Source organism: Tinamus guttatus, unplaced genomic scaffold (genome assembly GCF_059628265.1).
Source record: "Tinamus guttatus ecotype Peru unplaced genomic scaffold, ASM5962826v1 Tinamus_guttatus_pri_ptg000459l, whole genome shotgun sequence".
In the NCBI taxonomy this organism is placed as follows: domain Eukaryota; kingdom Metazoa; phylum Chordata; class Aves; order Tinamiformes; family Tinamidae; genus Tinamus; species Tinamus guttatus.
The window spans coordinates 6,055,285-6,079,565 of NW_028288993.1; the positions used below are offsets into that span (position 1 = coordinate 6,055,285).

Genomic DNA, 24,281 nt, shown 5'->3' on the forward strand with positions numbered 1-24,281 from the left:
GCTTTAAAATGCCAAAATCTTCTATAATTTTCATCACCGTTACTGCATCCTGATAATAAATTTTTGTCCCTTCCAGAATACAGCCGGCGTCTGAAAGAGCGAATGCATCATAACATCCCACATCGTTTTAATGTGGGGCTAAATATGAGAGCAACAAAATGTGCAGTGTGTCTGGATACTGTGCACTTTGGACGGCAAGCATCTAAATGTCTTGGTAAGAGCAGGGGATGTGCATGAACAAAATTTAACTGAAATGAATGAAATAGCGTCAGATGCAGAACAGGTTTTCAGTGAAGAGAGTTAGTTTTTATATTCTAACAAATTTCAGCGTGTTTCTGGGCTTCATTGAAAGACCTGTTAGAAAAGGTTGGTGATCAACTCAATTTCCTGACAAGAACCTGTTTATATTATGCACGGTGCTTTGCTACAAACAGCTAAAACTTGGGACAGAATATAGCAATCAGAAACTCTTCACCAAGGAATGTACATTGTCTTCAGGACCAGCACTGTCTGTCAGAAGTGGAAAAATAAATCCAAATTCTTTCCAGCTACATGAGACTTTTTGATAGTCTGCAACACTAGCACTACATAACATGCTACATTAGAAAACATCTGATATTTTGGGTGTGGAAAGAGGTACTTTACAAGAAATGGTGACAGTTACAAGTGGAGGCAACAGAGTTTGTTTGTTTTTGTGTGTGTTTGTGTGTATTGTTTGACAGAATTTTTTCTCTGTCCTTTTGTCAGAGTGCCAGGTGATGTGTCACCCAAAATGCTCAACTTGCTTGCCAGCTACTTGTGGACTGCCAACAGAATATGCCACACACTTCTCTGAAGCATTCTGCCGGGATAAAATGAATTCTCCTGGTCTGCAACTGAAGGAGCCAAGCAGCAGTCTACGTCTTGAAGGGTGGATGAAAGTACCAAGGTATGAACATGTCCCATATCAGGTGCTGGAACGCATGGAGCAGCTCTGTATATTATCCTTGTTTTTATGATGTGATAATTAGTACCTATTTTGTTCAGAATCTGTGTAGAAAATCTAACGCAGTTTTTACTTCTTTTCCTCAGGAATAATAAACGTGGGCAACAGGGCTGGGACAGGAAATATATTGTCCTAGAAGGAACCAAAGTGCTCATTTATGATGCAGAAGCAAGAGAAGGTAATTTAGCACTTCTAGGAAGCTTTTGATCTTCAGATACTGTTGGTGAATGGAGAGGCTGAGTGAGTGTTATTGTGTGCTGTGCCCGTACGTAACTTAGCTGAAGCTTTTGTAGTAAGGCCAAGTTTTGCTTTTTTCTTTTTCCTCAGTTTTATTAGCTGTGTGAAACATCCAATGTATCATCTTGCCATCACAGTTATTTTCTCACTGTTTGCTTGTTTGTTTTTATTCTTTTTCTGTCTCACCATTCTCCCTGAAGCTGGACAGAGGCCCCTGGAGGAATTTGAGCTCTGCCTTCCTGATGGAGATGTCACTGTTCATGGAGCTGTAGGAGCTACTGAACTTACCAATACCGCAAAGACAGGTGAGAATCAATGAGATCAAAAGGATGTCAGCTGGCTTGACATCAGTTTGGAGCTAGTTTGGCAGAACAGAACTTTCTCCCTTTAACCTTCATTCTGTAACTGTGCAGTTTTGAGATTACCTCTATTTGAACTAGGTGAATAGGTCAAATATTTAGATACACTTCTGTCATGATGGTTGAACTGTGTATTCATCAAGCCATATGGAAGTAAATTTTAGTAGTTTGTAAGCACTCATTTCATTTAAATTTCCTCTTTCAATGTTCTCTATTGTGTGTGAACTTTCATAATTCATGTCCGCATTGTGATCAGAAAGTTATTAACTTAGAAATATTGTGGGGTGTATAGAATCCTTTATTATGAAAATATGTTGGTGTTTTGATTTGTATGTATTTGTAGAACCAATGGAAAGATTGTATATGTCTTGACATGAACATTAAAGGATACAGACTGTTAAAAACAAAGTTTTCCATAACCCATTTTTACAGATTTTTCTGAAAATCATGCTTGAGCAGTGCAGGGAAAATTTTAGTCAAGTGTCTGTTTTTGTAGTTTTCCACAGTGGTATTCTTTCGCTTTTGAATAAAAGACAAGAAATGATATTTATTTAGCAGAGACAGCCTTATATGTGTGGTCTGGATCCAGCTAGTTAATGTTTAGCTTAAATAGCTAGACTGTGCAGTACCCGTAAAAGAGAAACCTGTATATAATTGCCATGGTAACACATCATGATAAATACAACATTCTCTCCAATGGTGAAATACACCATTCTTTCAAAGGTGTTAATTTAAATCCACTGACAATATTGCAGAAACTAATCTAAGTCTTATTCTATCTATATAACATCTCAGATGTGCCATATATCCTAAAATTGGAGTCTCATCCACACACCACTTGCTGGCCTGGTAGAACACTCTACCTATTAGCACCCAGTTTCCCTGACAAACAGCGCTGGGTCACAGCACTGGAATCAATAGTGGCAGGTGGGAGAGTTTCCAGAGAAAAAGCTGAGGCTGATGCTGTGAGTATAAAAGTTTTATTTAATAATAAAATATTCTGGGAGGGAGCAGAGTTATGAAAAATAATTTTTCAATATTTGACATACTGAGGTTTAACTAAAGGTAAGTTAATACTTCTGCCTTAAGATGCAATCGGAGTACTGGGCACTGGAGTTCATTGAGAGACTACTGTTTTGCCTTACAATACTCTGCCTTAGACAGGAAGAGTATCTTAAGAGCACCCAAAACTTTTTATCTCTGTAACTGCAGCAAACAGAGAAAGAAATATGGATTAATTGCATTGAATTCAATCTTGTATTCAATCTTGTAATGTTTCACATGACATGGTGTGAGCAATCCTCAAAGGACAGAAGGACAGACAGACACAAAAACTTTCTCTTCTGCCATTCATCAGTAGTATTTTGAGTTTTTTTGTGTGTGGGGTGGGGGGTGGCATTTTAATTTTTAATTTAAGTAGTTAAATTGGAGGCATTTTAGGTAGCTTTTTCATCATTATTGTGCTGATAAGTCTCCGTTTTCTGATTAAGCTGTTAAAATGCTGATCGGTTCAGTCTATATTACAACTAGACAACACAATTTTAGCACCAATGCACAGCTAGAATTGACCCAGTAGTTCTGCTAGATTAGGAGCTAAGGGAAAAGCTAGATATCATTTTCTCAGTGCTGAATATGAGAGAGAACATATAGAAAACATGATAAAAATTAACTTAACAAGGAGAAATCTTTTTGTAATTTACAGAAATTGCTTGGAAACTCCCTGCTAAAGCTAGAGGGTGAAGACCGTTTGGATATAAATTGCACGATGCCATTCAGTGACCAGGTAATGATAATGCCTGGCTGGACTTTACTGAGTATTGGCTATTCCATTCATAGAATTTGTATCTTAACAACAGTGTGTGTAATTATATACTGAGTAGTTGGATTTTTTTTTTTTTCTTTTCATTGGTAACCCGTATCAGCCAGGCTTGCTCATGGAGCATTCCTTGTTCTCCTTGTGTAATGCTGTTTTTTGTCTTTATAGGTAGTGCTGGTGGGGGCAGAAGAAGGTCTGTATGCCCTGAATGTCCTGAAGAATTCCTTAACGCACATCCCAGGGATGGGTGCTGTCTTCCAAATTTACCTCATCAAGGATCTGGAGAAGCTACTCATGATAGCAGGTGGGGGACTGCATGTTCCATTTTGTCTTTGTGGTATATTATAATCACTGTGTAAGGCCAGTGTGAAACTCCCTGCCATACAGTGCCAATGGGCTGGGTTTTCCTTTAGTTTTATTATGGGCTTCTTTTATTAATTGGTGTATCATTAGGAATCAATTACTGCAGTTAACATTAGTATCGTCTGAGATTTTCACATAAATGAAACGTGAGTGAAAGCTCAGTTATATCACTATATTTGAAAGAAAGTGACTTCTTAATTTCCGAAGCTGAGGGAGGAAGAACAGAAACAAAACATTTCCAGCTTAGGTTTGTAAAGGCTTTAGTGCAAAAGAAGTGTCCTGGTTTCCTGTGTGAGCTCAGTACTCATGATGTCACTGAAGTTAAGCCACGGTTGTCTGTTTCTTTGTTTTTCTGCTTATCTCTGGGTGTAGTGCAGTAACACTTAATAGCTAGACCAATTTCAGATGGAAGGGGTAGCACTTCTGAGCTACTTGCAGTCCAGAAAGCCCAAGAACAGCTTCTACCTCCTGCTTCTGCTATACATCAGGTTGCCAAGAAAGACCCTGTAGTAAAGAAGGAGCAGAAGCTGCCTGGAGTGCTCATCTCCTAATGGAGTTGATCTGGGGCTGCACAGAAAGTGATGAAGGCAGGAGAAGGATCAGTGACTCTGTGCCAGAGCTAATGGTCCTACAAAACCAATTCAATCTGAAAATTGCTGAGCTGGTCAGAGAAGTCATTTCTTCCTAATCACTGCATAAAACTTTTCTTAACATAATTACCATTTGAAGACCAGCATGTGGTCACTGTGGTCAATGGCCAGCAACTCTCAACCTATCATGTTTTAAAGGCTAATCCATGTAACAGAATTAGGACTGCTTTCATGATTTAAAATTGCCTTATGTAAGTAGGACCAGTTATAATCCCTCCATCTGTGTGGCTTTCTGGAAATCTTCTTCCTCCATTGGTATGAGCTTGTTGAACGCTAGGGCATATCTTCATTTGCAAGCCTTAGTTACCAGGTATCTATGTGACATTTGCAGGGATTGAAAAACAAAATATGTTTCTTGAGCTGTTTTAGGGAGATGGTTTTTCCTTAGTATAGCTCTAAATTGTCCATTCCTTTTTTTCTTTATTACCCTAAAACAGAAAATAGTTACAAAAGCAACATTCACAACAAAATTTGGAGAAAGATATGTTATTGAATCTCTAGACTTTTGAGAAAAATCTGTCTTGGTCTCTAATGCTGTTCATCGGGGGCCTTTTTGAAAATCCATTGCAGGTTATATTGGCACAGAGGAAAAAAATAAGTGCTAAAATATCTTGCCCTTTATAAAGGTCTGAAGGATAAAAGAAAACCTTCTGGCTAATTTTGAATCGTGCCCTAACAAGGCCACTCTTAATGATGCTCTACTAGATCTTAGCAGCACTAATAATCCATGGAGACAATGGTTATTCTCTCAATGGATTTATTGCCTGCTGTGAGATCGTTTTTGGCTAATTTTCTGGTTCACTTTTAATAGGAAAGATGTGGAATGAATGCTCCATGTATCATTCTCTGCGACTGTTACCACAGTAACAGTCTGTACAGATAAGCTGCTGCTTAGGTAACAAAACAGACTTTTCTAGAGAATAGGGAAGTTCTGCCTTGAAAAATGTAACCGTTTTTGTCTCCAGGAGAAGAAAGGGCTCTGTGTCTTGTTGATGTAAAGAAAGTGAAACAGTCTCTAGCACAGTCTCACCTCCCTGCCCAGCCTGATGTCTCACCAAATGTCTTTGAGGCTGTCAAAGGATGTCACCTGTTTGCTGCTGGCAAGGTAGGATATAATTGCTTCATGTGTCAGACCCCCTGTTAGTCTGTTCATGGTTTAATATAAATCAAGTCCGCATCTTTATTTCATTAGCCACAAGTTCAAGATCTCTATTTTTCCCTTTAATCTTTTTCTTCAAATAAGAACAGCACTGGCGGGAAGAGAAGAGGTGGAAACAGCGTGGAGAATTGACTACAAATATGAATACATGCAGTCAGAATGACACAATGGTTTATCCTAAGCTATTACACAACAGGAAATACAGCACAGTGTGGTTTAACTGCTTCCTCACAGTTGACTTAGTTTTTAGGTTTCTAATTAGTGAATTCCATCCACTAATTGTTCCTGAGTGTAATTTAACAGTTTCCAGGGGAGCAAATTTGCTTTATACATTTGTAGTAATCGATAACCTTTGATATTTATGCTAATTCCCAGTTCTAATAAGGAACATTCAGCCACAACAAAAGTTCTCACTAAGAATTGCTTCTGCAAATTACTTAGATTGATATCAAACTGAACATCATTCAGTTCAAAGTAAAGTTTGAGATCACAGTTTGAGGGGTTAAAATTAAGCCTAACTGGTGTCAATTTGTTACCACTTTTAATGAAATATTTTTCTGTGGAACAGCTTCTAATCTTTTAATAACTTGTTTCAAGTATGAAAGAAATCACAGAAGCACTTTGAATTCATATTCTCTTTTGAGAATGAGAAGAGGCTGTTCATTATTTGACTAATTGCAATTACTACCCTATTAAAAATATACTTGAGAGGTACTTGGAACTGTTTCATGTGCTCAGCATCAGAATTTACTCTGTACTCCTCCCCTGAATCATATTTGTGATCTTCTCCATAGGTTGAGAATGGTCTTTGTATCTGTGCAGCCATGCCCAATAAAGTGGTTATTCTGCGATATAATGAGAACCTGAGCAAGTACTGTATCAGAAAGGTAAGCTTAGTAATTCCCTTCAGATGCACATTGCATGAAGATTTTTGTTTTGTTTGGGAGCAACATCTTGAAGCTTTTTGCATGCGTAACTGTTTGCCAGATAAAATGACAGCAAATACAATGTGCGCTGTCTAAAATTGGAGTAGGCAGTAATTTCCTGTAAGAAAAGTTGGCATATATGGAGAGAGACAGAACAGTATTGTGAATTTTGAGATACTGGTCCCAGCTTTAATCATAGACTTCCTTTTTTTACCCAAAACGGGCTTGCTTTCTTAATTATTCAGCAATGTTGCTTCACCTCTGTTGTCTTAGAAGAAATCTACAACAAATGACTTCTTGCTTTGCAGTTAAAGAAGCAAAGGGTATCTTTTCTCTTTTAGTGTCCCAGGGAAAATCAAAGGGTATTTGGTAACCCCCACACAGGACAAGCTAGTGGTATTTCTGATACTAGTCCTGATATATTTGTACTTACGCATATGTGTAAACCAGACAAGACAGTAAGATTTGGATCTCATGTGCCTGTGTAGATACCTCCTGTGCTGTAGCTCTTCAGATAGCAAATTATAGGCAGATAGTACTCTGAACATCTGATCCAGTATTCCTCTTGGAGGCAAGTCTAGTGAATGTCTTGATTTAAATTTTATATGTCCATAGACATCCTTAGACAGAAAAATAGAAATACCTAATGAAATTTGCCCCTCCAGCAAGCGTACTTTCTCTAATATTTCAGTGAGAAAGTTAATGTACTTTGAAGTTGCAGTCTGTCCTTTTTGTAGAGATAAATGTTGCAATCTATAGTCTTTCGAAGTAAGCAAAATCTCTTAAGTTACAGGGACCTGATACTGGTTTGTGTTTTCTTCTTTTCCAGGAGATTGAAACCTCTGAGCCTTGCAGCTGCATCCATTTGACGAATTACAGCATCATCATTGGAACCAACAAGTTTTATGAAATTGAGATGAAGCAGTATACGCTTGAAGGTAGGACACGTGTCCTGGTGAACACACCAAGGCTCCACCAAGCAGCTCCACAGATTCTTTTGTTGAGATTAGCACCACCACTTTTGAAAGAGGCAGGTGCTGATTGAGCTGTTCTTTTCTATGCTTTTTACAGAGTTTCTGGATAAAAATGACCACACTTTGGCCTCTGCTGTGTTTGCTGCTTCCACCAACAGTTTCCCAGTCAGTATCATACAAGTGAACCCCACAGGCCAGAGGGAGGAGTACCTGCTGTGTTTCCATGGTAAGTCTGTTGTAGGGTAGTACCTGCATTTTTTAGTATATGAACTGTCAGAAGATATCTGACTGCAGGAGTAATAGAAAACTGAACAGAGTTGACTTTAATACAATGTACCAAAATTTTTTTCTAAACTCTGAATGTAAAGGCCCCAGGTGAGCTGCTGGAAGTGTAGTGAGATGCCCAGATGGGCACATACTGACCCAGGCCACAGAAATGATGTTGGTCAGCTTGCTTCTGACTTCTAAGTTCTTTGTGCCTGTGAGTCAGTTACCACCTGTAGGTTTATGTGAGGGAAAGGAAGGAATCGCAGTGAAAGGTAGATGCAAAAAGAGGTTTAATTGTCCCGAAAAAAATATTAGGAGTTTTGAAACTTGGTAATTTTATCTGTTTTCCATACAGATAGATGCAACTTTATTTTGTGACAAAATAAGAGGGTGGATTATTTTCTCATATAACTGCTTTTTCTGCCGCTCTAGCATAATGCCATGGCAATACACAGTAAGTCTTTGAAAGTCCACCAGCAGTAATTGTAGGTGAATTGCAGTAGAAGTCTCATAGTCCTCCAAACTGTAGAAGTAAATGGATTCATAATGTTACTTTAATTAAAGAGAACTAGAATTGCAGTACTAAAAGTACTCATAAATCTAGGCTATTTGATGTCACTGTTAAAAAGCACACAGTTAATAGACTTTGTCCCTTCAAAAATAAAGAAATATGCTCCAGCTGCATACTCATGACACAAAATGACTGTTTTTGACAGAGTTTGGTGTCTTTGTGGATTCCTATGGCAGACGCAGTAGGACAGATGACCTGAAATGGAATCGCTTGCCATTAGCTTTTGGTATGTATTGAGGAACATACATTTGGATTATGGATATTATTGAAACCAGGAAACACCCTTTTGGGAAGGATATTCTTCAGTCTCAGCAGTCCTGTTTCTTCTTCCCTCTCTAATTTGACCCAGAAACTGGGAATTTTTCCATGGTACAAGATCATTATTAATCCAAATGGCAGATCCTATGAAGTGGAAACAGAGGAAAACTAAATCAAAATATTTCCTTGTTGTTTCTAGCATGACTAAATTGGCAAGTGGAATTTTTAATGATTCTTGGAAATTTCTGAAATAGTCAAGAGTGTATCATTTCAGTGTGGGGTCTTCCAGCCTTTTGCACTGCCTAATAGATTTGGTTCTGTTAACAGTCCTTTTTTAATGCCTTTAGCATAACACTTCTGTTAAAATTCTTGGGATGCAGGTAGTTACAAAGCAATAATTCCTTAAGCTTCCATCTCCCTATTTAGTGATAATGCCTATGTTTTATTACAGAAAACTCACCCCCTTGCTTTTCTGTGTGAGCTGTTGGGTTCTGTTTTGTTTAGTGATGCTTCTTTTATGTAATAATCGAGATCTTTTGTGTTGTATTTTCCTGCATTGGCAATGCTGCTTCAGCCTACAGGGAGCCTTATCTATTTGTGACCCATTTCAATTCCCTTGAAGTGATCGAGATTCAGGCACGAGCTTCTCTAGGGTAAGATGTTCTCTTTGCACTGCTTTGAACACCATGTTCTGCAAGAGTGTGTGTGTGTGTGTGTGCACGTACTTTCTCAGGAAAATGTGTACCATTCTTATTGTAAATTTTGTTCCTGCAATTTTGCCCAGAACTCCTGCACGAGCCCACTTGGAGATACCGAATCCACGGTACTTAGGGCCTGCGATTTCATCTGGAGCCATCTACTTGGCCTCCTCCTACCAAGACAAACTAAGAGTGATTTGCTGTAAGGGCAACCTGGTGAAGGAGACCAACAATGAGCACCACAGAGGCTCTTCTGCTACACGCAGGTATGTGTTATGTTTCACCTATTCCTTCTGCAGACGGAATGGAAACTTCATTCCAGGGATCTTTATTTTTCACCAAACATCGATGCCCTTGTTCCATTCTTAGAAGTTGATTCCTCACAGGAATCAGCTCAAAGCTAGAATGGAAACAGGGAATCAATGATTTAAAATCCATGACACTAAGAAATGTTAAGGAAATGTTAGGAATACATGGGTAATTTCCACCACAAATACTGCCAAAACCAAAAAAGGATATTTTTTTGATCTTTACTTACATGTTGATACTGACTTCAAAGCCTGGTGAGCATAGTTGCTATTGATGTGACAATAAATGTCAATTGACTGTAACAGTGTCTAAATCCAGAGCCCCTTCTTCCTATGCATGTCATAAGAGTAGCAGTGCCTTAGGAAGTTGTGCTGTGATGTTGTTCTGTTCAGCTGAATGAAGATGCTTTAGACAAGTAAGTAAATGTTGTGGCTCTGTACATCAAAAAAATGAGGAACTGAAGTTTGTAGCTTATCCTAACCTAGCCTGAATACCCTGCAGCTAGCATACGTTTTTGTGTGTGAAAAGACATAAATGAATTTTCAGTGCACTTTTATATGAAAAAATACTAAGCCTGAGGAGTATCTGGTTTTGTAGCTGTTACACAGATGTGACTAACATGAGCTATTCTCAGTGCTAGTGTCACTAATGAAATCCTGAAGGTCTGATGCTTTTCCACTTAAACGCTGCTGGGTGTTGGGGAGAAGTTCTATTTTTGCTAATAAAAAGTGTAACTTAAGGTTTTTGTCGCTCAGCTGTTCGCGTCCATTATTTTTGAATGACAGTAGCCCTAACAAGAGAGGTCCGCCCACATACAACGAGCACATAACCAAGCGGGTAGCATCAAGCCCGGGGCCACCAGAAGGTCCGAGCCACCCTCGAGAGCCAAGCACACCACACCGGTACCGCGAGGGAAGGACGGAGCTGCGCAGGGACAAGTCTCCTGGGCGCCCACTGGAGAGGGAAAAGTCTCCAGGTCGGCTTCTGAGCACCCGCAGAGAAAGGTCCCCTGGGAGACTGTTTGATGAGACCAGCCGAGGACGAATGCCTGGCAGTGGTGCCAGAACTCCCCTCTCCCAAGTCAACAAGGTAAGTTGGGAGCTTGGAGAGCTTCTCCATTCTTAGGAAAAGATGTGGACTTTAGATGGGCTGCTGGTACTGTAAAGTGCAAGAGCGATCAAATCTTTCCCCGCTTTACTTTTAATAAAACACAACGTATATGAAGTTGTGTAATTCACTGGCCCTGGAGCATCTTCCCTTGTGCTAGTTCTGTGTAATTGCAAAAGAAACTTGGCTCAGGAATAGGTTATAATCCTCCAAATGTGAAGGAGGAGATGCCTTCACTAACAGAAAAGAAGTTATTGAAAACTTGGGAGGGGGAAGATGCTGGAGAAAGGAACCTAGAGGGCTGCGCTGTGTAGAGTGGTGCTGATGGCACTTGCCCTTGTCAGAGATTTAACTGTGTCACGTAGAAGGAACCAGGTCTGCGGTGTTCGCTCAGCACTAGTTAGACTGCACACTGCTTCTAGCACCTGTGCAAGTGTGAGAAAAGTGTGTGCACCTTATAACTGTCCTTTAATTTCTCTGCCAGGTCTGGGACCAGTCTTCAGTGTAAGTCTCAGCTAGACAAAGTTACTCATCTTGACCTGCAGGAAAAACAAAGGAAATACACTGAGTATATGCACTCCATCCAACTGCTGCCCAGTCACCCAAACAGCATTCCTGGGCCAAAGCTAGCTCTGCATCAGGAGACCCGTGATGCTTTTAAGGATTCTCTGCATCTCAGTTAATTTATCCACACTTTCCTGCACTCCTGTTTTTGCACTTTGTACTACTGTTACTCCTTCAAGCAGTTCATGGACTTTTTGTATTCACCTTAGTCCCGAGTAGTTCATCAAGAAAGTCAAAGGGGACTAGAATCTCCCCCCAGATCTTTAATGTGGTTAGCGCTCCTTCCCCGGTAATTAATCATAGTTCTGAGACGTGCTGGGAATTCCGATGGCCTCGATACAAAAGGGTCTAGGTGATTGAGTCTTTCAGTAGAAGGTGTGGTTGGATATTTGCTACAGAACTTGAGAAAATTTAATATTGAGCAGTCTGTTCACCTGCCACTTTTGAAAGTTATTTTGTTCTAAGATTGCCCTAGAGCAGTTCCAGTGGGGAGGGAAGAACCCCGCTTCCAATGATCCCGTGTATCCCGAGACAAAGTGCATTATCTCTAAGCTCCTGGGGTGTAAGACGTGACCCAGGTCTTCTGCATGACAGTTCACTGCATGCTGCTGCACCATCACTGGCTGCTCACTCCTTTTGGGTTGCTTTGCTAAGTAGTGTATTGTAGCCTCACTTGTAAATTAACTGAAACCTTTAGATTGCACTGCAAAATAACCACCAGTAACTACTGGAAATTTGGCAGTGAAGAGCTACAGGCCTTATTCTACAACAAGAGTTACAGTCACACTTGTCTCCTCCTTCCAGCATTAAACATTGTCCACTGAGACATGACATCCGCCTAGTGTCAAATCCTGGGAGATGCCACTTGCCCCCGAAAGCTCCAAAGGAGAGTGGGGGGGGGAGAAGAGCAACACCGACTGCTCTGGTGATTTGTAACTTGTTGTACAATAAGAACCAATGTCATGGCACAAGAGGATCCCCCCAATAAACAGCTTTAGCAGTTACTGACGCCACCACCGCCTTGGCTTCCGCAGAGCCAGCCTCAAGCCCCGATTGCTTTCTAGCCTCTTTTGCTGTGATCACAAAGCAGATGATGTTCGAAGCAGGTTTCGACCATTCACTCTGCGCTAGAAAGGCTCTCGGTGAACAACCATGTTCTTTACAACTGGAAAGAGCAAAACTGCATCTGATCTCCCCTTGGCCACACTCTAAAACTTCTGCTAGTCCCTTGCAAGCCCGTGCTAACCTGTCTTAGAAACCCATAAAAATTCAAATGCCTTGTCAGTGTCCTTGGGCAAGTTTCATGAATATTGTATTTTGTTGTCTGTTGGGTTGTTTTAGATCAGATGATTTGGCAGGAAACTTGCTGAAAATGTTGTCTCCCGGTCTGAATATTATGGAAGGTCACAGAGAGCAGTTTTTAAATCTTTGCATCTCATGGAAGATCTACATGACCTCAGAAACGGGCTTGTTGAGTCCTGAACGTGTATATCTTGTGTCTTGTTCGTGAAATGCTTCCTGCTATAGAAATAGCTCAAAGGACTGTACATATTTACAAGAAACTTTATATTCGTAACAAAAGGGAATTGAATTGGTTTCTACTTTTTTATTGTAAACTGTGCGGTTTTTCAACACTAGCTTTTTGTTTTACTGGTGGTTGTGGACAGCCATCTTCAGACACTGTAGGGGCCTCAGCTTAGTCCTCACTCCCATGAAGAAATACTGTAACATTAAATTGCAATTGAAGCTTGTTAGGTCGAGGTTTTAGGTATCTAAAATTAAGGAGTTTTTCTTCATTACCTTTTTATTATTGACAAGGGAGGGAACCAGAGGTACAGTTCCAAGCTCCACCTGGAAAGTATTGAACTTTGTTGTTGAACAAGAACCAAATAAAACAAATAACTCTCTTGACTGGCATGGTGAAATGAACCCTTCCTTCCCCGTAGCGCCCGCTAAGCCCTCTCCCCTTGCACCCAGCAGTAGAGGCTGTGTAATCTATAGGTGCCCTCGCTTACCAAAGAGCTTCCCTCGACAATATTTAGCCTTCCAATAGTTGTCACTCCCTGACCACGTAGCATAAATGGCTTCACCACGTAAAGCATGTCCATACCACCTAACACAGGTGCATTTGTCCAAATACTTTACTATAGCAGCAGGTGGCTGCAAACACCTCGAGCTAAACGCGGGGCCGTTAAAGACACGTGAGTATCCGGGCCCCCCTGCCTGGCCCTGCTAGACGACCCTCACCTTTGAGCTGGGAAAAACCATCTTAATTAACAGGAGTGTGATCTAACGCCAGGTTTGGGATTTATCCCAGCAAGGTACCTGTAGCAAAGGGGACGAAGAAAGTTACTCATCCCACCGCTGTAAGATGCTGGTGCTTTAAGGCTTAAGAGCTGCAACTTTTTAAAAACCTTCATGAAAACCCTAATGCCGATTGAGTACAACCTGCGGTTCCTGTACAGCTGAACTTCCACCTGCTGGGAAAACTTGCTAGATCAGACTTAAATGTAAATACATCTATTTTTAACTGAACCAGTTTTTACAGGGTCTGAAGTATTCTTTCACAGGAAGAGGTTTTTAATATTCACACTGCTGCCTACAGTAACTTAATTTGTCCTCCTACTGTTCTGTGTTTTTGGGTTTGTGCACACGGCCGCCCCCGCACCCCCCAGGCAGGGCTTGGCGGAGGGTGTGTGGGAGGGTTACTAATAGCTCCCATTACATTCTGGTCTCCATGACATCCTTCATGAAACTGCTCTACATTTAAAAAAAGAAAAGCGAAAAAAATTACAAGCTGCTTGATTTATCTATTGTGCCTACTAGCGGATGTATCGGATGAAATGCTAACTTGTTCAATGTTCCTTTATTTTGATTTTACTGTGCACAAAGATGACTTATTTAACCCTCATTGTTGCAGTCCTTATGATGCATGATCCGAATTGTAACAAAAACTAAAACTTATTCCAGAAACTGGTGGAGTAAAACAAAAAAAAAAAAAAAGAAAAAAGAAAAAAAAAGTTATTGAGCCTTTTGCTTAGCTTCACTCCCCCAGTGTGTTTTGGGGGCCTGGGAGGGGGTTCCCAGCTCAAAACCTGCTGCTATTTTTTGGGAGGGGGTTGACACAGCTGCAGGAGGCTGCGGCTGCTGGGGGCAGGTGGTACCGGCCACTTCATGGGGTGACACTGCTGTCATCACCCCCCTCCCTTTTCTGGGGCCTCTGTGGCCACATGCCTCTTGCTCCGGGCCTGGTCCAGCTGCTCGGAGTGAGTTGACCTTCCAGGAGGCAGCAATCCTGCAGGCCAGCACCGTAATGGGAACGACCTGCGACTGCCGTGGTGGCACCTTTGCTCTTGGCACCACTTTCTCCTTCCCTTTAAATTGTAATGAGCCTCTGCACTTTGGCAGGGTGCTTACAGGCTGCTCTGTATGCACATGGTGTGTACACGTATCTCCCCACGTCCCTTCACTGAGCTCTTTACAAGCAGGTGCCGTCTGCTGCTCATAAGAGGCTCTCCTAGTGCACAGTCACAGCCACCTTCACCCACAGTGGCCTGTGAAACCACAGCCAGATACTACACTCAGTGTCAAGGAGAAAGGCTTGGAAAAAAATAGGTCCGCTTAGAGAGCCTTGTGGGAACACAAAAGTGTCCATGGCCTTAAGCCTGGTACTATGTTTTTGAGACTAAAGGATGACTGGGGCTCGTATTTGAGTGTTCTGCTTTGTGTAAGCTTTGAGTCATGAAAAGCTCACCAAAGCGGCCTTCATCTTCTTTCCTGATAACAAAGTGCTTCAGACTGAGTCTAGTGTATCGTGTAAAGCAGCAACAACCAACTGCAGGTTCTAAAAATACCAAACTCAAAGGAAGCTGAGGCTGAAAAAACATAAGGGGAAGGACAGGAGCAAAACAACTCATCTGCTTTTCTTAAAAATATTTTATTTTTAACTTGTTTCTGAAGAGTTTGGAAACAAAAGCAATTGTGTATTTCAGAATCAAGACTATCAATAGCACAGAATAAATGACAATTTTCAGAGAAAACCATTGCACTAGACCCAGTTCTACTGAGCTACTCAGGATATTGCAACAGGCTGGTGAACAGAGCTGTGGCCGGCTCTGCTGGGCGCTGGCTGCTGCGGCTTCACCCGCTCGTGCTATTGCTGACTTGGTCTTCCCCACAGGAGGACGTGGGCTGGGATCGTTGGCACAGTCGCTGGCACTCACAGGCACCAAAAAACAAGCAACTGAGAGGACCCGTCGGGTCCGTCCTGAGCTGCTTCCTCCAGGGAGGCCGAGGCGCAGCAGGCGGTTTGCGTTAGCCACGTTGCGTTTGGTTTGGGGTGAAACAGACTGGCAGTGCGGAGGAGAGGCCACGCAGCATCGCTGGATTCATTTGGAAAAACAGGAACAGAAGGAAAAAAAAACGTGGAGATGCCACAGCCCTGCTTGCAAAGGTTTGTACTTGCTGCTGGTGCTGCAGCTCAGAGGGAAGGACCCAACTCCAGGGCACGGAAAAGCACAACACAGCTGTTTCCACCACACGTTTGGCCTCCGGGATACAGGTTGCTGCACAGTATCTTACAGGCATCAACTCATCTGACAGAGGCTGTTACTGAAGAACTAATCCCTAAACGGAATGCTCTGCTTTTCTTGCAGCTCCCTATCCCAGTTTAAGGAAGCCCTAATCAGTGACAGCAAGAGAAGTCAGTTACAAAATAGTAGATTACTGCAAGACACACGTATGATTGACACAAAAATCCAGCTATTAAAAAAAAAATGTTTTTACCAGAGATTCCACAGTGGAAAAGTTGTATTTCTCTTCTGAGGAAGAGTAATGCTACAGAGCTATTAACAATAGGAACACAGTGCATCCCAGTCTACTGTAAAATCAAAATGACCTTGTGGGTGATGGTATCACGGATTTTGCCTAGAAAGGCTGCTATAAAACATCAAGTTTCACACTTATTTCAGCCATGCAAGTTTGGAACCTGCTGCTAAAATAATTGTGTTTGATGCATACAATAAGTTATGAAAGCAGTAATGGGCTTGCTCTGCTTAGTGTTGAGCTCAACTCTGATTCCACAAGAATCCTGAACTTTCTAGATTTTAGGCTGGTTTTTTGTATTTTTTTACAGTATGCATCACTGCCAAAGTCTTTAATCCACTGCTGTCCTGACATTTTTCAGCCCAATTGATTACATAGATGAATCTAAGTGTTTTTGACTGAACTGACAATTGGCACTGACACTTTGTCATCAGTCTAGTTGCTGTGAAGCTGTCACCTCCAAGAACTTCCAAGTTGGGACTAAGAATAAGGCAAATATAGAACCTGGAAGTCTCAGAAACTATATGAAATCAGTTTGTTTGCTACAGCACAGAGCAGGAGTACATTTGGTTAAGAAAATATACTTTCTTTTTTTTCTGAGACCGCCCTGGCCCAGAACACCTGGTCACAAACAACCATGATGTTCATATTGGCTTGTACAGCAAAGTAGTCACATATTTCTTCTTGTAACGATGTGTAGCACTAAGCACCATCACTCCGTCCTATGAGAGATGGAAAACAAGGGAGCGAATTACATGGTTATCTGAAAGTCGAGCGTGTGAGGAGGAACAGGCCTTGTCTCTCACCTTGATAGAAAGTGCGTAGAGGTGGTTCAGCATTACATGGTTGGGTTCAGGGAGTAAAGCTGGATCACACTGGGGAGGAGAAAGAAAAGGGGGGCCATGAGACTGTGGAAATAAGAGGCAAAAACCTCCAAGAACTCACAATTGATCATCAGAGCTGATGGGTGATAACCACTGCCAATAACTATCTGGATACCCTCTAGTACTGCCTCTTGTACCGAGTACATCAACAAACACAGATGAGGTCCCAGTGCAACCCAAGATCCTCACAGTGTGGAACCCTTTGGATCATCTTTGAGATCATGAAACAGACCTCAGTTATTTCCTACATGCTTTTGACAATTTCAGCACATTTTTAATGGTGTTTGTTGCAGTGGGAAGATCTGGTTTTCTGGAAGTAAAGTCGCAACCCAGTTCTCATTTTGATTTTGAAACAAGTCAGATAGATAGAGAAATTTACTACAGGTGGACCCGTCTGGACTTGCATAATAGGCAATTTAGCAATATGGCAATTATTCCATGTTTTTCCTTGACTGTATACAGGTTTTTCCCTCTGTCCACATTCTCAAGGACCTTATTCAGCAAAGGACACTGAAGTACTCACAGAAATGCCCGTGTCCTTATTCAGGATGACCTGTAGCAGGTGGGGGGGAAGAATGGGTGGAGATTTGAAGCGCTCCTCTGCCTTACATACATAGGGTTCCTGGTGGTATGGTCCTGGGGGGGAACTTGACAACTCTGCCAGAGAGATGTGAAATATTTACTCTTAAAATACTCTGGAAAAATATATGCTCTTTACAGATACTCCAAGCACATTGTCACACCCAGGAACTCGCGGCCAAAAGAAGCTAATGGCATGTAAAAGAACTATAGAAGATGATGCAGTGAGGATCACTCACAGTGTGAAGAGAGTAACAACAATCTGCAAAGAGTTTTGTAGCTTAAGAGAAAGACATTTGAAGATATCCCAGCCCTGTCAGCCTTGAGACCAGCTGCAAAAATTTGGGAGGCAGGGCTCCATAATTTCAACATCATCTCTGCCCAGCACTTCAACAGCAAACACTTAGTACTAAACATTGCTCCACAACATTATCTGCAAGGGAATACTAAGTACTAAAGTCATGACATGCAAGAGTAAAAAGCAGGTATTATTCCAGCAGAGAGCCAGAAAGAGCTCTTCAGAGTAGAAAGCAAGATAATAGAGAGTTGTTATTGCACTTATGGGAGAGCATCTGCTAGACTCTTCCGTGGCTTCTTGCAATCCCAATCTCACAAATCGCACTCTTTTCCCAAAAAAAAACTTTGTACAGGAGAAAGTGCTGTAGAGCAAAAATCAACTGAAGGTACCTTCTACCTCCAATAAAAACGACAGGTCTTCTAAGAAGGCAAGATGCCACTTCAGTCGTGGTTTCAGGGCCTACAAAGGCCCATGAAGAACAGGTAGCCAAGCCGATCTGAGATGAGCTAAGGTAAACCTTGCCTCTTTTCCTATAACTTTGCCATAATGTTCTGCTCAAAGATACGGATTTCTTATACTAAACTGAGAGGATATGAGATACTCCTGAGCCTGCGGCAGCATTACTAAAATGCATCTAATTTGTATCTCTTATTGGGCATCTTCTTAGCCATTTCCTTAGGGGGGAAAAAAAAAAAAAAAAGAGGGTTATTAGGAAGAATTCAGGCTGTCAACATTGGCTTGATGTTTTAAGGTAGAGACAGATCCACCACTGAGTGTGCTAAAAACAGCCATTTCGTATTGCAGAGACAAATGAACTGCAATTAAACGTCCATGGCTTCCTCCTAATCTGTCTTTAATGACCTGCAGTGCTTGGCCAAAGGCTCTTCTACCTTTTTCTTCCTTTGTTTATATGTGATACCTGCGCAGGTCTACAGAGTCTGTCAAAAGTGGAGAATCTGTCCTGGGTCTTTAACTCAAGACAAAAATGAAGAGGGAATTTTTTAACAGCTCTAATATGTTCAATATAAGATTACCAGTAGCTTCATACCAGACATGTCGGAACATTTTTGGGAGTCCACCATCAAAGCATCGAATACTTCAAAGTCGGTTTTCTTCACCTGAATGATGTTGTTGACAGTACCTAGCTGGCTGGTTACTACTGGCTAGGAAGAAACAAGAGACAAAAGTCACAATAAAGAAGCTTGCAGGACTATTAGGATTTTTAAAAACTATGCAATTGGTATTAACAGCAAGATATATTCCTTTCAAGATACATTAGAACCAGATATGGAAAGAGTTCACCATCGCTGAATTAGTGTTATGTTAAAGGGTGGGTTAATGATTTGGGACTGGGTAGAGGCAGGAGGGGAATTTCTATCAGTTGAGCCTGCTGTGTCTACAGAAAATCTTGGGTTACAGTTAAAACTAGATTAGGTCTGAGTTAAAGTTAATGACTAGGCCAGAAAGGCTTTCAGAGCCAGGTAAGGTCTGGATGACCCAAAATAGTACAGGTAGTGGCACGAATTTTACTCTTAAAGCTAAAGTCCAGGGCAGAGGGTCTGAAAGCTAAATTTAGTACATGGTTCTGCAAAGTATGCAAGAGTGGCCAAAAGCCTGGAACCAGCAGCTGTGAATGGCTAATTCTGAAGCAGGTAGGGCAGGCTGTGGTTTATTTACAGCAGAGGAGGGAGAAATGCCCTGGTGCCTCCAGGAATTAATGGCCTATAGCAGGTTTTGGTGCGATTGCTGGACTATGGATAGATCCAGAGCAACATTCCAGCACAGATAGCAAGCGAGACACAGAGAGATTTCAGCTGGCAGCAATGCTACCATGTTCTCAAAGTCAGCTGGGCACCAGAAAGAGAAAAGCTTTCCATCACTCATAAACCAATACCCAGTGAACCTTTGTCACCTATTTCTTACAGAAGTCTCCTATCATTTTAGGCTACCAGTCAGGTGCCACCATTTAAGTAAGGCAGCTTGTTAACAAGTGCTTTCTCTCTGAAAAGGCCAGTTACTGGTGCAGAATAACATCCACCCTTTTTTTTTTCATCAATCGGTAAACATATTAAATCAAAGAAAGCATTACCTCTGAAGGATCATGTGTCCACTGTCCATCCACAAAGAACTTATACTGGTGCTCTCCTTCTGGCAGGTCCAGGATTGCCACAAAGTTATTGTGACTAGAATTTAAAAGACAATCACCCATGAAATATTCTGAAAAGTGCATCAATTTCTGTGACAAACATCATAACACAGAATACGAGAATTCAGTTTGGAATAATGAACTCTTTTTTACTTCAGCCCATTTGATTCAGTTCTGCTATTTTTTTCAGCCTCTAAGGAGATCCCGATATCTCCTTTCTATATCTCCTTTCTCAAAACAGGAACAGAGAAACACAGATTCCTTCCTCTCTCCTCAAGGCCTTGTTATGAACGTGCCAACACTAAGCACCAGCTTTCTCATTGCCCTAATCCTCAGGGATTGCTTTGCATTACTGATACAGCGAAAGTTTATTACCTCCTTGTCAGAGGAATTTTACTCCAGTTGTTGAAGGACCCAGATAAATAAACTTCTTTCCCTCCTCCAGTCCAACGGAAGACTGTCGGTCGAGCCTGAGTGGGGGTTTTATCACTCACTTCCAGATCTTGCTGCCAGGCCAGGAACTCTTCTTTATCCAGCGGTGCCTAGGAACACATCTTGATAAAGAATAGCTCAAAACTGACACACTCGGACAATCCATATTTCACCAAAGGCAACCCAGCAATACCTTCATTTCCTGGAACAGGTCTGCATCTTCAGGACTATCCATCAAGATTTTTGGCCTATCACCCTCTTTTGTACTGATGGCTCCTCCTGAGTTGTCAGCTCGGGATGCCTTATGCCCATGACGCTCTAGGCCTGCTCGCTCGCTGCTTGTGTTCCCCATGTTTAAAGCCCTAGAAGAGAAGGAAAAAGGCAGATTAGCACCTGTATTTTTGTCAGAACAGCAGGAGACAGAGAGCAGACTTGTCAGGAAGATTTGACTCTGAATTGAAGACTAAGAATTGTGATTTTTTCATCCTGCAAGTATCTTAAAACAGTGATCAACTCAGAACAAAGAGCACCTTTATCAGTGCCTGTATTCCAGAGATTCTCAGTGAGCGTCTGAAACTGGAGTTTTAAGTTTTGCCTTGTTACACTATGTTGTTTCCTGCCATATTCGGAGGGAAACCTGACAAAACCCAGCAAGTGTGAGCCAGCTCTTGGCCGCTGCCTGCAGAGAACAAGTAGTCCCTTTTTTCAAAAAAAAAACCCACTCTATTCCTGACAGAAGTAGAGAGTCAAATTAAAAAGCAACGTAAGGAGGCTGCGGAGGAGCGTGAGATGAGGCGGCCGCAGGAAGGGGCTTGTGCTGCTCCTGTGGCGCCGCGCGCTGCCGCTCCGCAGGCCCCGGCCTGTCCCTGCGCCCCGCTCCGTCCCGTGTCCTGGTGGCGGCCATGGGGACTCACCAGCCTGCGCGCTCGCCCTGCCACCGCCGCCGCCACCGCCACGCTTCCGCTTCCGTCCACCCGCGCGGCACGGCCCGGGTGACGGCGCAGCCCTGCGCGCGCGTTCCGCCCGCCACCCGCGTCCCGGCACCCTGGGCCTGCCTCCTTGTCGGCCCCTCCTGTGTCCCACTATCACCAAGCCAAGAACTGCCACCCCAACAGGGCAATTTGCACCCCCACACACACACACACCCTGATGCCACTGTCCTATGCGCCAGGTCCCACCACCACCCCTGCCATCATATGTAATGCCAATACTCAAAGCCCAACCACTACCCCGTGTCCCACAGTCACCCTGTGTCCCACTACCACCCCATACCCCACCATGATCTGTCCCACACCATCCTATGTCCCAACACTGTCCCTGTGTCTCACGACCCTCCCTATGTCCCAGCATCACCCTGTGTACCACCACATGGCCCACCTCCATCCTGTGTCCAACAGCACCCCATGTCCCATCATGGCCTATGTCCCAGCACCACACCATGTCCTACAACCACCCCATGTCCCACCACCACCCGGTGTCCCACCACCATACCATGTCCCACCACCACCCCATGCCCAACCACCACCCTGTGATTCACTACTACTCAGTGCCCCACCGAGACCCAGTGTCCCTCCACCACCCTATGTTACACTATCACCCTGTATTCTGTGAACACACTGTGCCCCGCCACTACAACAGGGCCCATCACCACCATATATTGCAACACTAGCATGTGTTCCATCACCAACCTATGCTCCACGACCACCCGGCGTCCCACCGCCACTGTGTCTTACAGCCACCCTGTATACTGCGACCATGCTGTGTTCCACAACCACCCCATGTCCCACCACCACCATGTGTCCTGCCGCCACCCTGTGTTGCATCAAAATTCTATGTCCCACCATTACCTCATGTCTCATCACTACCCTGTGTGTCACCACCAACCTATATCCTGCCCCCACCCCATGTCTTGCCACCCCATGTCCTGCCACCCCCTGTTCCAGCAGCCCGCAGGCCCCGTATCCCCATTGTAGGCAGGTGACACCAGCTCCCATGCCACTGATCACACCATCATGACTGTGTTTATTTAATGCTCCTGGTAAACTGATGCCATAGCCTCTGCCAAAGGGTAAGGTCTGGTCCCTGAACCATTTTCCCCAAACCAGCACTACGGGGGTAGAGAGCGAGGCTGCAGTTGCCATACCGCCCTTCCCGTGGCGTGACACATGGGACAGAGCCTGCCATCCACGCGCAGAGCAAACACCAGCACGACTGCCTCTGAGCAGCCACCTCTGCTCCTGGGTGGAAGTGCCAAGACCCCCTGTAAGGACGCGGTTGTGTCTTCCTTGACCCCCTTGAAGTCTCCTTCAAGCAGTAGGCGGCTATCTGCCAGACCAAGCTGTGCCTCGCGCCTTGCTGCTGTGTCGTAGGGCCGGGCGGATCGATGATGCTGGCTCCTGCGGCGGGGTTTGAGGATCAGCTGTGCTTGTTTTGTTGTTCGGAGTGGCCTCCACCTGCCCTCACCACACTCAGAGGGGCTGTGGGGGGAATGTGGGCGGGCGGCTTTACCCAGCGCCCCAGAAGAGCAACACGGCTATAAAACACAGCTGTTGCTCTTGTTATATTTAACACTGCTCGGCCTTCTTAAGCTCTCCCGACATGCTTGTTTTAGCTCTCCAATTCTTTTCAGCTTTGCAATGGTGTAACTCATCAGAGCCGCCAACCAGGACTAAACTGCAGGACAAAGAGTGCTAGCAGCTCACGAGGCCACAGCACATGGTCTGTAGGAGGTCCGAGCATCATCTTGCATTTATGGTGCTTTCGGGGTGAAGTTTCAGTATCAAATATGACAGTTTCTCTGTACATGGTGATGACCCATCCATACACAGTGTGTTCCCTCACCACCACATGCGAGCAGCCCAGTCCAGCAGCAATCAACCTCTGTGCCTTGTTATGACTTGCTGGGTCTCCATGATTTATGAATGCTGAATCATATTACCCCACAGATGACAAATCTTATGTGGGCCTGACCAGCGTAGTCCACTAAATCACCACCCCATCTCCTGGGCCGGTCCATACGTGTGGTCCTTGCATGCACTGAGATATTGTTTTCTCCTGCCAACTCAAGCGGGAGCCCTTACAGCTATCCAAGCAGGAAATGTGGGAAGCAAGAGCTTAGCTGCAGAGATGCCATGAGGACCTGGCAGAGCTCATGCCCCTGAGGGTTTTTGGGAACCCTGGTGTTCCCAAAGTGCATCTGTGATTCCTGACTCTTTCTATACTTTGCAACCTGATGGCAGAAAATTGTCCCTCTTCCACTCCATCCAGTACCAATCTCTACATCCCAAAGAAGGACCACAAGATGCATTCTCTGCTCCCGTCCTTTTGCATACCTGTCTTCATCTTCCTTTCTTACTGCCAGACCAGGACAGAACAAAGTGATTCACATTCTTCCATATTTCCAACACTTCCATATTTCCTGGGTCACAAATGAGGTTCCCTATACTAAGCATTCCTGACATTATCACAGTAATTCATTCCTTAGCTGTAGAGCTGTAGTACTATAGATTGCCCTAAATGAATAATCTCCATGAATAATGACTGTAAGCATTTTGAATGAGAAGGAGAAAAAAAAAATAGATAAAAATCTCCTTCTTGCCTGTGACATTAACTGCTAATATGATCTTTGAGAAGATACTTAATCACTTTTGCCTTTAGCTATCAGCTTTCCATCCACCAAGTGGAGATGATGCTAGGTTGGCCAAGTATGTAAAAATCTTGTTCTGGTCTACTCAGGACCCTACTTGTGTTTCTTGCCCACATTTCCACAGAACAAATATCCACTTTGAGCAAACATTAGACCTAGACATCACAGAAAACAAATATGAAATTACTTCAGCATTAGTGATCACACCAACAGTGTGAATGGTCTAAGA

At 43.1% G+C, this 24,281-nt stretch overlaps 2 protein-coding genes across 6 annotated transcripts in view; one reads left to right on the forward strand and one right to left on the reverse strand.

Moving 5' to 3' along the window:
* The window catches only part of CIT (citron rho-interacting serine/threonine kinase), a 66,182-nt gene extending 54,275 nt beyond the window's left edge, over positions 1-11,907 (forward strand). For 3 of the 5 annotated variants that reach the window (XM_088532408.1, XM_088532409.1, XM_088532410.1), the window contains exons 32-47: positions 77-214; positions 748-928; positions 1,072-1,163; positions 1,423-1,527; positions 2,377-2,546; positions 3,284-3,364; positions 3,566-3,701; positions 5,376-5,515; positions 6,364-6,456; positions 7,325-7,433; positions 7,567-7,695; positions 8,453-8,533; positions 9,140-9,218; positions 9,350-9,529; positions 10,358-10,661; positions 11,164-11,907. In XM_088532408.1, the coding sequence (XP_088388534.1) occupies positions 77-214; positions 748-928; positions 1,072-1,163; positions 1,423-1,527; positions 2,377-2,546; positions 3,284-3,364; positions 3,566-3,701; positions 5,376-5,515; positions 6,364-6,456; positions 7,325-7,433; positions 7,567-7,695; positions 8,453-8,533; positions 9,140-9,218; positions 9,350-9,529; positions 10,358-10,661; positions 11,164-11,187 (2,042 nt within the window). In that variant the 3' untranslated portion in view covers positions 11,188-11,907. Of the gene's footprint in view, positions 1-76; positions 215-747; positions 929-1,071; positions 1,164-1,422; positions 1,528-2,376; positions 2,547-3,283; positions 3,365-3,565; positions 3,702-5,375; positions 5,516-6,363; positions 6,457-7,324; positions 7,434-7,566; positions 7,696-8,452; positions 8,534-9,139; positions 9,219-9,349; positions 9,530-10,327; positions 10,662-11,163 lie in introns of all 5 variants that reach the window. The other 2 variants (XM_088532407.1, XM_088532406.1) reach the window with 1 other exon arrangement.
* A 4,786-nt stretch (positions 11,908-16,693) lies between these two features.
* On the reverse strand, positions 16,694-20,761 carry PRKAB1 (protein kinase AMP-activated non-catalytic subunit beta 1). The gene is made up of 7 exons (XM_010225080.2): positions 20,600-20,761; positions 20,350-20,516; positions 19,918-20,011; positions 18,877-18,991; positions 17,475-17,608; positions 16,874-16,942; positions 16,694-16,789 (listed from the first exon to the last, which is right to left on the reverse strand). Exons 1-7 carry the CDS (start codon positions 20,756-20,758, stop codon positions 16,712-16,714), a joined length of 816 nt encoding a protein of 271 aa, XP_010223382.1. The 5' UTR covers positions 20,759-20,761; the 3' UTR covers positions 16,694-16,711.
* Between the last annotated feature and the right edge of the window lie 3,520 nt (positions 20,762-24,281).